Source organism: Cibotium barometz, chromosome 58, assembly GCF_041138505.1.
Source record: "Cibotium barometz isolate CiBa-2024 chromosome 58, ASM4113850v1, whole genome shotgun sequence".
In the NCBI taxonomy this organism is placed as follows: Eukaryota; Viridiplantae; Streptophyta; class Polypodiopsida; order Cyatheales; family Cibotiaceae; genus Cibotium; species Cibotium barometz.
Genome location: NC_141103.1, coordinates 14,812,444 through 14,828,096, shown reverse-complemented (window position 1 = coordinate 14,828,096; position 15,653 = coordinate 14,812,444). Strand labels below are relative to the sequence as shown.

At 45.7% G+C, this 15,653-nt stretch overlaps 1 protein-coding gene across 2 annotated transcripts in view; it reads right to left on the bottom strand.

Annotated features, from left to right (window-relative positions):
* SCY1 (SECY homolog 1) overlaps nt 1-15,653 on the bottom strand; it is a 78,651-nt gene that overhangs the window by 31,543 nt on the left and 31,455 nt on the right. For both annotated transcript variants that reach the window (XM_086792329.1, XM_086792328.1), the window contains exons 2-3: nt 15,429-15,598; nt 14,179-14,564 (exon numbers count right to left, since the gene is read on the bottom strand). In XM_086792329.1, the coding sequence (XP_086648455.1) occupies nt 14,179-14,564; nt 15,429-15,598 (556 nt within the window). The remainder of the gene's footprint in view (nt 1-14,178; nt 14,565-15,428; nt 15,599-15,653) is intronic.

Genomic DNA, 15,653 nt, shown 5'->3' with positions numbered 1-15,653 from the left:
AGCATATAGAGATGCAGTAGTAGCCCCAGTACTCCATCCACACCCTCTCGTTTGTACACCACTATCGAGTCCCCTATGGTCGTGTTGTCATACTTGTACATTTTATTCTCACCTCCACATTTTCCTCTTGATGACTGGAGGAACATCATTGTACTACTTGTTTGTCTCATAGGCCAATTTTGGCCTTTTGCAGACGTTAATATATCTCTCTTTCTTTCTTTCTTTCTCTCTTATGGCAGACCCCCTCAGGAAATAGAATAATCAGATCAGCAAAATGGGAAGGCCACTTGGGGAAACTGACGGAGGCCCTCACCCACACGGACACATACATTGCAAACATAGAGAAACTGGGAGTCATGGCTTTGCAAGCACGGGACGCCTTCACAAGCATCAAGAAGATTTTACTGTTGCAGGAGGAACCCTTTGACAAATAGATTACAGATAAGCAGGACCTCCACGAGGTAGAATTTGCAGACATGGAAGGCCCAACACAACCAGGAACTACCTGACCTGAATATATCTAAAGCTCTAGCTACTGAATTGGCTCAGCTCGAGAGCGCAAATGAACAACTCAGCAAGGAATTGCAGGCAGCCAAGCTAGAGATCACAGAGAGGCTCACCCAAAAGGTGAAAGCCACCAAATCAGTAATCACAGAGGAGTTTAACAAGGTAGAAGCCACCAAATCAGTTTTATGTGGATGCACCTAGCCAGGCCTGGCTCACAGATTTTCATATTGCAGTTTGTTACTTCCCGCCTGAGACAGGCTAGGCCTGGTTCAGACTTTCATATTGCAGTTTGTTTCTTCCCACCCGAGACAGGCTAGACCTGGCTCACAGACTTTCATATTGCAGCATGTTACTTCACACCTGAGACATCTGTCTTCACACAAACGATGTGTTGCAGGACGTGGAGTCCCGATATGCCCCCTTGTTTGCAGACATAGTGGAGTTCTCCCAGCAAGGAGACATCCTCTTGTTAGGGGACTTCGATTCAAGGACAGCCCGTAAGCAGGTGCATATGTATGATTTCCATGCAGATTCAGTCATGCTTTAAGAGACAGACTCTCAAGAGATGGGGACAAAACAGTCATCATAGGACACATGATCCATCACCACACATGGCAGATACTTTCTGGATTTGGGCATGAGCTACTCGTCTACAATGAAAAGTCCAGATGGCCTGCATCATACAGTCTCACCTCCTTCCCATATAAGGGGGGTCGAGCATAGTAAATTACTTGATGGGGTCTCTCCTGCTCTCATGCCACTCATACATGATTTCACCATCCCACTGCCACCCATTCTAGCAGACCACTCCTACCTCGCCTTCACTATATCGTGCACATCCCCACCACCTGCCCCCGATCCCCCCATATCTGCTTTCACTCACATTCATTTCCATCATGACCTCGATTCCGAGTACGAGGATCACAAACTTCTTCAGATTGCATTCACCCACACCTTTACAAGGTCCGAGGAATCATACAGGTTAGAGACTACACCCCACCCTTTCGTGGGATCCTTTTGCCCCACACCCATGGCGTCACTACTGAGAAAGCGCCATCCCTCCTCAAGCCAGACACCCCATATCCAGGGATCTAGGCCTATGGCCTATCAGCTGCAGATCCATGACATACTTTGCTGCCATGGAGAGGCCACTCCATGGGCAGGGGATGCCATCACAGCTCTAAGCTCGCTTCTAGAGAAGGATGGTACTCTCATTGGATGAGAAGATCCAGGTATCTCTAGCGATCTTGCTCCAAGAGTTTCAGTACCACATGTACATGGGAGGCTTGCATATTATGTGGCATAGTGGTTGAGGGATTAGGTATAGTGTGGTACGGCATGTGTATGGTAGGAGTACGCAAAGCACGCATCGGGATGAGTACTTTGAGTACGTTCACTTTTTCAATTGGCATATATAAATAATAATATATATATTATAAACGACTTACGAGTTTATTATTCACCTACAAGGTGGTCAGGTATATGTAGGTGCGGTATGAGATGACAAGTGTATGGTACAACTATGGTATGATGCACATGAGGATACATACTTTAGTTATGTGGAGAGTTAAAAAGTATAGAACCTGGTTAACAAATTTGGTTAAAAACACATATAAAGAATGAATGATCAAGCACCTATCAGTCACAACTAACATGAAATGGACATGTAGAATTGAAATATCACATGAAATGTCAAATGCACTAAGGCACACATAGATCAAAGACACTAGTGTAAATTTGAAATCATCAATGACACACAAATAAGTAAGGAAATAAGGAAGCTATCAATGTCAAGACCGAGTACAAGCTGAAATATAAATAGATCCTTGTGTGTTATGAGTCCATTGAAAAGGAAATTGAGGGATCAAGGCAATTGGGAGAAGTTGAGGGTTAGGAACAAGGGTGTGAGAAACATGAATAGGGGTTTGAAGAGTAGGTATCAAGCAAAGATGGCACATAAATAGAATACAAAGTGAAAATCAATCAATTAACAAGTAATTTTTTTCAAAAGTACGGGTACGAAAAGCATCGTACCGGTGTGGTACGTATTGAAAGTACTAAACGGTTGAGTACAAGTATGGAATGCAATTATGGTACTATGTGGGTCTTCTTTTTCATTTCATTTTCATTACTTTTTGTTTCCATGTTCATAGTCTAAACGTGGAACTTTTGTAACACATGTTTCTCATAGACCCACTTTTGTAGACCTTAATAAAATCTCTCTCTCTCTTTCTCTCTCTCTCTCTCTCTCTCTCTCTCTCTCTCTCCACAAGCTGCTCCAGACCTACCTAGCCCGAGAGGAATTACCTTGGATCGAGCCTCCGCACTCCAACTTGCCCGACGACCCCGGCCCCCTGGCCATCGGCCACGATCACCTCATCAGCTCTAGATCCAAGACATCCTCCACTGCCATCAAGCTACCTTTCCACGTGTCATAGCTGAGGGAGACCTCTCAGCCATACTCATCAGCCCCATGCTTGATATTTTGGAGAGTGGTATACCATCTACTTGGAGCTGATGCTGCTCTCATGTTTCTATGTTCTTAGTATTCCATGATGAGTTTCCATGGATAGTGTTGTATCACCCCAGTGAGATAGTGTTGTATCACCCCAGTGAGATAGCTATGTTTATGTTTTCTTTCTGTTTTATTTTCCATTCCATGATGAGATATGCCATGGACATTATTGTATGACTTTGGTCTCATAGGCCCATTGGGTCTTTAGTAGACGCTTAATATATGTTTCTTTCTTTCTCTCTCTCTCTCTCTCTCTCACGTTGGACTCTACATAGATGAGATCTGATTTGCAGGCCCAACTATGTCAACCAAACAATAGCACCAAAACAAATGTAGGCATCCCTCCTCATCCTTCCAAAAAGGTGTGCTATTGCAATCCAAATCTTTTGTGCCTCCATGCACTCCCATAAGCAATGGTGCACTCTCTCTGAATCTCCTACACATCTCAGCAGACAAGTTGGGCTAGCACCAACAACCGATCCCTGCTCGTTGGTGGCAAGGCCACGATGTAGAGAAAGCCAAATAAAAGAGGAAATCTTCCTTTTTTTTCCAAGAAAGAGACTTCTATTATGTATGAAAAAGACAGACAACAATCATAGCTACAAGCCGGAATAGAATAGAATCACCCCAACATGTAAGGTGATTTCAACCACTAAGGAGCATCATGATGCCATGAGAGACCTGTGGGACTAGAGGAAAAGGAAATGCCATGGTCCCACTCCCGCATAATTATAACGTGTTTTGACTGCGTGGAACGAGAGGACCCCTGAATACGAGCCCAAGTAGCCATGAGAGTATGGATGATATTACCCCATATAGTACTAATGCACTGAGACCCAAAGATCTGGACACCCTCAATAGCCTCCGTGCATCTAGCTCTTCATATCTGCCATGCTGTAATACTGGCAACAATCTCCCAACTAGTGTCAATCCTCTATCTGGAGGGTGTATAATCAGAGTGAGGGACATCTTGCAACAAACCATGCTGGGCAATACATCTACGAATGAAAATAGCACCGGACCGAGTGCCACAACCTCCGCCAAAAAGCTCTATGAATATCAAGGGTGATCCCATAAGCCTCCCAATGCGGTCTAAGGTAGGGACTCTCTGGATTTGTCCTAGAACCAACTGGCTTGCGTTCCGCACAGTGTAACTGAAAAAGGACACGCTTTTCATGGGGTTAAAAGCATCCCTCCACTCCCACTCACCAGGGTCCCAATGCAGGTATCTGATTGGACACCCATCATGTAACCAAAAGCTCCAAGTGTTCGTAATCATCCCTTGAGAGGGACCCTCCCCTGCCCACCGCTCTCACCGGCCAAACCACCAGACCCTAATGATACCTTCCCAAGACTTCTCTCCAAGGGCCACCTATCTTGAATGGAGTAAAAAACCGGTACATCATCCTCTCCTGAAGTGGGGAGGCACATGACCTGAAGAGCTACCCTTGTCCTTGAAAAATACACTATGCTGATGATATTGTACTCATTGCAGATTCTTAGGAGGGGCAACAAAAGCACATGGATGCTTTACAGGATTTTTGCACACAGAGGGGACTCTCAATCTACCTTGGGAAAACCAAGGTTATGGTATTCCACACCTCCTACCCAATTGCAAGCCGTACAGAGATCACTTACATGGGTAGCACGATTGAGGTGGTGCACACGTGTCATAGTCACAGGGGACGGCGGGGACGGCGCCTAGGAACGCGGGGACGCCGTCACGGTACGGCGCAGGGACGGGGACGGACGGGGACGGACGGACGTCCCCTGTCTGGCGTTTCAAACCGGGGACGGCGCAGGGGACGCCATAGGGACGGGGGACGGCTGTCGGGGGACGGCAGATAGCCGTTGCGCCGGCCCGTTTCTGGCCGTTGCGCCCGTTTCTGGCCGTTGCGCCTGCGTGCCGCGTGCCTGCCCCACTGTAGCCGTTTATGGCTGTTGGGCTTGGGCTCTACTAGCCGTTTATGGCTGTTGGGCCTTGGCCCTCTCTCTCTCTTGCCTATCTATATAAGAGCCCACAAGGCTACAAGCTGCCACACACAAGTTCATTGCTCATTGCTCATTGCTCATTGCTCAAGCTTCTTGAATCTTATCTTGGATCATCTTGGATCGTCTTGTGCCTGATGCATCGGTTAGGCGCAAGATCAGGGACCAGCTTTCGATGTACATGTCGTTTCATGGCTCCTATGGCTGTCATGATGCACAGGTTGACCGCTCCAAAGTTGGTGCTGCTCTATGGTGGGAGGACTTTGGTTCAGATGGACCGGAGCTGCAGCAGCTTGCCATCCGCATACTTAGCCAGGCCGTCAGCTCCTCTTGCTTGGAGCAACTTTGGAGTACCTACAGCCACATTGCCTCTAGGAAGAGGAACCGACTCGGGGTAGAGCGTGCCAATGACCTTGTCTTCGTCAGCGCGAACTTGCGAATGCTTTGCAAGAGCATGACCAAGAAGGCAGATTCCTTCACCGAGTGGGAGATGAGTCAACAAGAAGAGCAACGGGAGGATGAGGTGCAGGAGCAGCATGCCAGTGAGGATGAGACTGAGGATGAGCTTGATGCTTCTTTGGCAGCCGCACAAGCTACCCATGACCATGAGGCGAGCACTTCACGTGGATGATCATTCATGGATCATGATTCATGGGCCTTACTACTTAGCTCTAGCCTCTAGCCTCCAGTCTTTAGCACTTTTTTGTCATTGACTCATTTGAGTCCGTCCTTGTATTTTCATTTTGCCTCCTTAAGGCTCCTGAGTCCTGACTCTTGAGTCATGACTCATTTTGTATCAGATATCTACTTAATTATTATCTTTGACTCAAAATCTTAGCATTTTAGTGTAAATTTGTGCTCATTTTGATGTGCTTCCAAAGTAGAATAAGTGCAGAGTAGAAAATTTTTAAAAAAAATTATTTTTTGAGTGCCGTTCCCTCCCCCGTCCCCGTTCCCTACTTATGGCCGTCCCCCGTCCCGTCCCCGTCCCCGTCCCCCGTCACCGTCCCCCGTCCCTTGTGACTATGACACGTGTCTATCTCGGAGCTACCTTCACTAGTCCACGCTTCTCTATGAGACAGGTAGCAGGTAGCAGAGCATAGACTTACTAGAGGATATGTGGCCCTAGCCCTATTTGAGAGGCACTGTTTTTAAGCGCATTTTCAAGAGCCGAGGACAAAGAGTTCCCCTAGTTACCCCTGCATTTATGTATGCAGCTCCTTTCAGGGCACCGGATTTACCCCTGGCAGATTGGCAGCGCATAGAACATCCTTAGATCATGATGTTATCATGAACCATACGCAACAAACCATCTATCCCCCACCAGGTCATCCACACAGAGTTTGTTGTGGCTCCTATGTTGATGGAGGCCCTAATCCAGACAGACACTTATACATGGAGGGTGAGGGAGATGGATCCACTTTGACTCCCCCGACGTGCACTATAGTTGTCTCAGCAAACAGCAGCCAGAAGAGAGCATTCATCCTGGTATGGCACAATACTACCTTGGTTTCAGGCACACGGACTCCAGATGGACCGGCTCCCTTCATTTCAGTAATGATCCAGATTCCCCATACGTTAGGCTTACACATGAGGACAAGAACTGGGTGATCTGATACAATCTACTGGGGGCTATACACATGTAACACATGGATCGCACCGGGAGGCCCATTGCCTACCAAGATGTAGTACTACAGAGATCATTTCCTGAGATTCATAGAAGATGATTTCATACAGAGACCAGGTTATCTCGATGTCTTCATGTCCCATGCTATGAGGATAGCCACTGGCCAGCTTAGGGTATCATCCCATAGACTCAGGATAGAGATGTTTGCAAGTGCCCAGTCTAATATGAGATCAAAGGGAGATTTCACTCTGTTCAGAGAGGGCTTTGGACCCTTATCCCGGATAATGGAGGACCCAGATCAGAGGTGCCTTGGACTCTTCCTATTGGAGCTCAACCGACACAAAGAGTCACTACTTAGAGATCCTTGCCCCCAACACTCCTCTCAGCTTACCATCACCAGGTTTTTCTAGGCTACAGGGGCGGATAGGGAGGCACCAGAGCCCACCACGGTGGATATGGGAGCCTGTACCACAGTGCCCCCCCACCCCCTTCCAAGAGCAGGCGCATGGGAGTCACATCACATCGTGCATGCACACTCTAGAGAGCTAGATGCCCTCTGATCCAGCCACCCCCAACTCATCAGCCCTAGATTCAATTGATCCTAGCCTACCATCGAGCGGCCTCTGCTCATAGCAGATTATTGACATCTCTACCCTTATTATATCACTCATGATGGACATCCTAGATGGGCCCTTCCCCGTCATACAAGGTTAATTGACTGTTAGCAAAAAGCAACCTACAGTGATGACTTTTTCATGTGAAGCTGAGTATGCAGGAGTCTTCACAGCCACGGTTGAGTGCATATGGTTAAGGAGGTTACTTGATGACCTATATGTATGCCATTATCAGGGTGCTACTCCCCTTCTTACATGTAGTTAGAGTGAAACCGGCCTCTGGTAGAAACCAAAGTGCGGTAGACTAGCAGTCACCCTTCCACTTGTAGTCCAGATATAAAAACAAATTTGATTGGAGCTAGAGTGCCCCAAATCTGAAATGAGAACGACACCTGTTGGCCCCAAAGCTTGGCACCCCTTGCGGTATTTCTTTATTCAATTTCAAAAAGATGTACAGCTGAATACAACCAAACCAGCCAGGAGAATACACCTGTATGTCCAATTTGGCAACCCACAAGACCTCTTAGCACAGAGGATTCACACACAGATCTGTGTCCCACAAAAGCAACACTCTGTGTTTCCCTCTGATCGGCCAAGACCATTCAACAGGGCAGCGTTGAGCACACATCTGGCATATCCCATGTACATGGTTTCACAATTCAGCATAAACATACATTCACTGTCCAATCTCTGTTTCCACCCTTTCAATCTGCCATACCCCTCCTCTCACAAGGGGCCAGATAGTACGACTCTGCAACAGACATAAGCCAATGGAAAGAAATATAGAAGGACAAGTTCACAGCTTACCAAATCAGCACGTGGTTCTGCACTTGCGAAGCCAATCGTACCAATTTGTACTTGCCTTCTTGCAACCACTTGTCTGATGTACCTAATAACTCTGGGAAAGCTTAGCCTGCAGCTGGAGATGCACTGTTCCCTACTGTTCAGGTCTGAACAGATCTGCAACCAGCTGTACCTACCCGTACAGGTCAGTAGAACACTATTGTACCTGTCCGTATAGTTTCCACAGGTGCCTGTACTGTACTGGTCAGTACCCAACAGCAGCCGCCTGCTGATTGTATCTGTCAACGCAACCTGCACCTGTCTTGTCCAGCGCCGCCTGCACCTGTCCTGTCCGTACGACTGTACCAACAGTCCACGTGGCAGCTGTACCTGCCTGCGCTGCCTGAAACTGCAACTGCAGTTGCCAGCAACAGCCAGCAACAGAGACAACAGCCGCCTGACCTGCAGCAGCCGTACACAGTACCTGCTGTCCGTACAGAGCTATACGGCCTGTTTTGCTCAGAAAACTCCAGCAAAAACAGCAACCACACCCTATGCAGCAGTCGACTTGGCTTCCCCTCTTCTCCACGCTTGAGAACTTGCACGCCTCCCCAAAAAGCTAGAGAGAGAGAGATGAGAGAGGCGTGTAACTCCAAAAGTGGAGTGGCCTCTCTCCAAAATTATCCTAGGGCCCCAACTTTAATAAACATTAAAGTTCCCTAGGGGTCACTAAGGCCTAGAGGCAACCTATGAATAAAACATTAAAACATTAATGTTCTTGTTCCCCCCTTCACACTTGGAGATGTCCACACATCATTATCTCTGTCTGGGCACCCCAAATGTGAATCATTTAATATTTTTGCTCAGCAACCACCATGCCCACACTTGTACTGTTCCATTTTCACATGGTCATGACACAAAGTGCTATGGCTATTGCGAGAAACATGCACGGACCAAGCACATAGAGATGCATTATCACTATTGTAACACGCGGAATCTCCGGGAGTCTTCTTTCAGCCCTAAATACTATTGAGAACATGCCGATGCAAAACGCAGACATAAGAGAGAGAGAGAGAGAGAGAGAGAGAGAGAGAGAGAGAGAGAGAGAGAGAGAGAGAGAGAGAGAGAGAGAAATGAAATGATATATTAACGTCTTCAAAAGGCCAAAATGACCTATGAGACCAAAAAGGTTACAACAATTGGTGGATCTGATACAATGTCTGTGCAAGAAAAGCTAAAAACAACTAACTGAAATTGAAATAACTGTGAGGAAAAGTACGGTACTAGGAGCTCCTAATGGATAACATCTGGGAGGAAAACTCTAGCAACAAAGGTAAGCATCATACACATCACTATCCAAAGATGTCTCTCATCGGTCGATGGCGGATATCCTCAATGTCCTCCATGGTGAGTACTCTGACTGGACGTCTCCCATGCCGTGCTAGAGAGAGAGAGAAATGCTGGAAATTCAGTATATTTATAGGCTGCCTTCATGAAAAGGTGGTATACACCCAAAACAGTCCTAGTCTAAGACCCATTCCATGAGGGAATGAATGAGTTAAACAATAAGCACACTTGCCCTTTTATAGCCCCTTTGGACACTTGGAGAACTGGCCGACTGCTGGTCGGCCAGCTGACTGGACATTAAATCGTATATATTGATGCGCCTGCAGCAGCTGATAGCATCCCTGGTACAACCGATTCTCCTGTGTGCAGCCAACAGCTCCTGTCTTGCAGCAGACGGCCCCTTTGGTACAACCAACAGGACATCCTTATCCCCTTCATGAACAATAGCATCCTCTTCGTGTCCTTCTCCTAGTCCACTACTACCACATCTGCACTTTATGCTCAAAATCCTAGCTCTAATCTGTTTTTTTGGTTGCCCCTTCAAGGTTAGTTCCAGGGTATGTCGATGGGCAAACATGCACATGACATCCCCCTTTGCTAAACTTGATGACGGGATTCCAACCTGTTCTTGGATGACTGTCATCATCATCCCAATCTTTGCCCGAAGTCCCTTTGTCATCCATCCATCTCTGGCAACCCTTTTCTCTGAAAACCCGGCCCGGTCTCCAAAACCACTCTGACTCTGAATAATATCTATGCATCTGATCCACCCAGTCCCCAATCCATTCCTGCCTTGACTCTGAACACTGTCTTGGTCTTCATTCCTGAGAAATGAGTCTAGCACTCTCACATCACCCCTTGGAGGATAATCCTCCCTTGGGACCGTTGCCCGAGAACCTATCTGGCTCACAGGACTGCCTTTCCCTCTAGCTTTGTGGAACACCACCAACAAACCTCCTGGGAGCTCTTCCCGATCTTGTGTTTCTTGCCTTGGGCTTCGTACCCGTGCACTTTCCTATACCTTGGACCCGTACACCATCATATGGGACTAAATCAGTGTTTAGCTTTGCTGAGCCTGATGCTCTAATACCAATGTAACACGCGGAAGCTCTGGGAGTCTTCTTTCAGCCCTAAACACTACTGAGAACATGCTGATGCAAAACGCAGACAGAAGGGAGAGTAGAGAGAGAGAAATGCTGGAAATTCAGTGTATTTATATGGTACAAAAAGGTACCTAATTCTACAGCCCTAGTCTGCCTTCATGAAAAGGTGGTATACACCCAAAACAGAATGAGTCAAACAATAAGCACACTTGCCCTTTTATAACGCCTTTGGACACTTGGAGAACTGGCCAACTGCTGGTCGGCCAGCTGCCTGGACATTAAATCGTATATATTGATGCGCCTGCAGCCGATAGCATCCCTGGTACAACCGATTCTGTGTGCAGCCGACAGCCCCTTTGGTACAGCCGACAGGACATCCTTATCCCCTTCATGTACGACAGCATCCTCTTCATGTGCTTCTCCTAGTCCACTACTGCTACATCTGGACTTTGTGCTCAAAATCCTAGCTCTAATCTGTTTTTCTGGTTGCCCCTTCAGGGTTAGTTCCAGGGTATGTCCATGGGCAAACATGCAAATGACAACTGTCTGCAGGAGAGGCTTCATGCTGGTGACATTAGCCACATCTATTGTCCATCACAAGACAACGTGGCAGATCTCTTCACCAAGGTGCTTCCTCGAGAGAAGTTTGAAGCTTTCCGAAAATCTTTGGGCTTGATTCCATTTGGGGATTGATCTACTATGTACATGTACATTTCCACTACATGGAGGATTTGTAGGAGATATGCACATTTTGTAGTGGACATGTACGTAGGAGTTAGGAGTTAGGAGTTTATTAGTGCTAGGCACTAGGCACTTAGTGTATTTGGGGTTCTTTTATACCTTAAGTGTCACTTGTATACTTTATGGTGACACATGGCACTTTTTATTTGGACCCCTTGGTCCTTAGATGTAGGGGGGGCACCTTTTACTTTTGATGTTATGAGATTCTCTAAGAACACTTAATGTGGGAGCTTCCACCACCATCTTTTCTCTTTCTTGCTGTTGTACAACTGTGTGCATGTGCTAGCTGCTCCAGGTGAAGGTTTCCATTGCTCCCACACTCCCAACATTAATTGCTATGATTAAGCAAGATTTTGCCAAATTTTAAAAGCCTCAAATTGATTTTACTTTCCCCTGTGTAATGGTAACTTTCTGATTTGTTGCTTTCTGGTTCTTGATTTTTGTCGTAGCTGCTGCTGATATGGAGGTGCTAAGCACAAGCAAGCTGAGGCTTCTGAAAGCCTTTAGGGCTTTTGATAAGCCTTAGGATTAAGGCTTTTAAGTCTTTAAGAGGCTCATAACTTTTGTGAAGACAACAGCTTGTTGGACGTCTACAGAACTGGCGTGCGGCTATAGCAGTAACAGCGGTGGCTATTGGCGGCATGAATAGGTAGGCATATCGGGCCTGCAACAGGTTGGTGCAAGGCATGAGACTGGAGTAGGCAGCGTGCACAGGCGGCAGACTTATCCCATTGTGAGAAATTGAAAAAGTGGATATTCCTAAGAGCAAGCTTGATTGGTTGAGTTAGCATGCGAGAAGTTTTATAGAACAAACAAAGTGATAGATGACCTTACGTTTGACTTGGTTGAAAAAATAATCCATTACTCACTTCATGTTATGCCTTTATGAAGTTATGATGCTATCATGGGTCATTGAGGAAGGATTGAGGAAGAAATCTCCAAAACTCTTTTCAAGAACTGGACATTTTGAATTCTTTTAAAAAGAAGAGGATGAAAGCCATTTCCTGAAGGTCACTAAGAGGCCCGGCCACCTCAACAGCAGACACATGTCTCATGACATGAGAATCACCATTGTTCAGTTGAGATTAAGATAGGAAGAGGAGAGGGCATCCTATGGGATAGATTAGTAAGCAGGCTATGCAACACTAGGGATACTGAGTGAGGAGCATTATATACTTAGATGCTCAGTCTATATGAAGCTACGGGGATGCTACCACTTTCTCTTCTGGGACGGGTTCGGGCCTTAGTCACTAGTGATGCACTACAGAGATCAGATATGTCTCGTAATATACCTGCTAGAGCTGTATGCATACACATTTTCAATTAGACCTGTGTTGTGACCAGCCTTATTTTCTAAGAAAAAGCAGTTTTATAGATACAATTCTTGTCTTCGGTTTACCCCTTCATCCGGTGACCTGGTGTATGTACATGCTAAAAGGTCTATCGGCCAGGTAGGTGAGATAGTGCTTTACAAGCCACATTCACAGACTGCATGCAGCATCTTTGTGCGATCAGTGACACTAATATCAATAAGTTAAACTTCGCATACACACTGAGGGCCAAAAAAGTCAGTGATACATGTTTGTGCATTATCCCACCTTTTGGTTGCTGCCTTATTAGTCTGTCCTGCGGGTAAACTTTACAACAAGAGGGTCCATCTCACAGTTCTGTAGGCTGTAAGGTTGGTGCTGCCCAACTGCATGGAAGAGGGTAGGACAATTCATAGAAGCTAGGGATCCCCCTTGAAACTATGGTTTTAGCGTAGAGGTATAATCTATGCCAACAAGTCCATGCTTGAAGAGACATGTACGTTGGAGGTGCAAATCTCACATGGGTAGTGGGGATTACAAGATGGGAAAGGGGATGCCAAGTAATCCGACATGCAAAGACAATGTGGAAAATGAAAAGGTATATATAGTCCAAAGGGACCCATCCTATCTTCAACTTCCCCAAGCTTGTCTTTTGTGGAACACTGGAGGGCTGGTTAGGTAGACGGAGGAATTGCCTTAGCATGCCAGAGCCTCCACAAGCCCATGCAGATGAGTGTGCCTCCAGGGGTGCTAGAGGCTCTAGAAAGCAGTTGGGTACTTATGCTGATGTGAAGGCATGCAAACTCTTGGTTTCCAAGATGGTATTAGAGCCTCAGTTCATAGCCTCAGGCCACTTCCCTCCCTGCTCAATTGGAGGGGGTTGTTGGAAGTGCAAATCTGACATGGGTAGTGGGGATTGCAATGTGGGAAAAGGGATGCCAAGTAATCCCACATGCAAAGACAGTGAGGAAGATGGGGAATATATAGTCCAAAGGGACCCCTCCTATCTTCAACTCCCCCAAGCTTGTCTTTTGTGGAAGACTAGAGGCTTGGTTGGGTAGAGTGGGGAGGATCTGCCTTAGCATGCTAGAGCCTCCGCAGGACCATGCAGATGTGTGCGCCTTCCCGGGTGCAAGTGGCTCTAGAAAGCACGTATGTTGGCCCCAGCTATTGATCCTGATCTTGACGTGAGAACCATGACACATAATGGATGTTGTAGCAACTCTTCGTTTCCAAGAACATACATCTTAGAATTCCTCCATTAGCCTCATTGAACACTTTGTTTAGAGAAACACAGAAACCAAGATCCTCATGCTCCTTCACATGTAGCAATGGTTGCACCCCTGTATTCAGCCTCTGTACTAGATAAAGCAACAGTAGGTTGCTTCTTGCTACTCCAACTCACCACTGCACTCCCAAATGTAAAGGCATAACCACTAGTAGACCTCCTATCATACGAGCTACCTGCCCAATCTCCGCGTTTGTGTAGCCATGTATATCCAAGCCATGCTCATAAAGAAGACCATAATGTGCAGTGGTTTTTACATATCACATAATGCGTCTCACTGCATCCAAATGAGGTTTTGCATAGTATAAAAGCAATAAAAAGCTGTCAAGAGAAAGTGTAAAAGCAGAAGTGTACCTGAAATATTGCAAAGCCTACAGAAGCATACCGTGTCCACTGCAACACCTTCTTCCTTCCAGCTTCCCCCTCTTTCTTCTGAAGCTCTTGAATTTTGGGATAGAGCACACCGAGAAGTTGAAATACTATTTGTGCATTAATGAAGGGCACTATACCAAGAGAACAAATGCCAAGCCTACCAATTCCACCACCCGAAAACGAATCTAGAGTCCCCAATAAGCTGTTTTGATCTAGGCTTCCTTGAAAGGCAGCCCTATCTACGCCACCAAGAGGTATGTATGTTCCAACACGTGACAAAGCTAACCAGGCTAGCAGCTTCAAGAATTTCCCTGGAAGCTGGCCCTTGAAAAAATCGCCAAAATCTATTGAGCTGTCCTCAATAGCCGCTGTTAAACACCAACACAGGTATTTATTTAGTGCCATCATAGTGTCAATTGAAAAAATGTGTGTCTAGAGCTTCCTGTTTGGTGGGGGGGGTGTGCTGGGGGAAGAGCAAGAAGCTGCAGCCCACAAGTGTCACCGACATCAAAAGTAAACCACATACATCAAAAACCTTCCAACATCCCTATCACCGAATTAATCTCAAACCAGCATATCCTTTGCATGAGATTCAAGAAACTTGTCATGTCACAATATGCATGCAAGAAGCAAAAGGGTGGCTCATACACACACACACTCATATATTCATACTTATATTCGTAGTTTTAGTTGTGATTATATTCAATGTCATGTCACAATATGCATGCAAGAAGCAAAAGAGTGGCAGCTCGTACACACACACACTCATATATTCATACTTATATTCGTAGTTTTAGTTGTGATTATCTGTATACTCATATATCCATAATTACATGTTTACTTACATATTTGTAGTTTTGTTGTGATTATATGTAACTTAGATATTTATAATTACATGTACACTTATATATTTGTAGTTTTTGTTGTGATTATATGTAACTTTTATATTTATAATTGCATGTATACTTAATGTGTCCATAATTGATACAAGGCAAGTTCAGGTGATTCCCAAATTTAAAAACAACAAAAGCAAATAATCCATTTATAGTATTTTATTTCCACCACTCAGTTAATGCTGCACACAACTAATCCTTTTGAAAACAGAGCTGCCGCCAGAAGTCTCAAAACGCTATCTTTATCTTACAGTCCAGTAGCATCAATGTGTGACAAGCCAGTATGTGGATGGCTGGTTGATATAACAACTTTCAAAAAATTTAGAGGATACACAATACCTGCAACACCTTTCCCAGTTGATGCCCCTCCTGGCCTTCTAGCTGACTGCTTGCCTTTCACTGCTTCCATGACTTCTATGAAGAGGTCTCTCCAATCATCAAGCATTCTTTGACTTGAGCTTTCTTGAAGATCCAACGGATCAAAAATATCTTCAGCCGGCATTGTCTCCCTAGTTCATCAACCCTCCAGAACTTCAGATGTTAAAATTGACAAGAACAAATAGC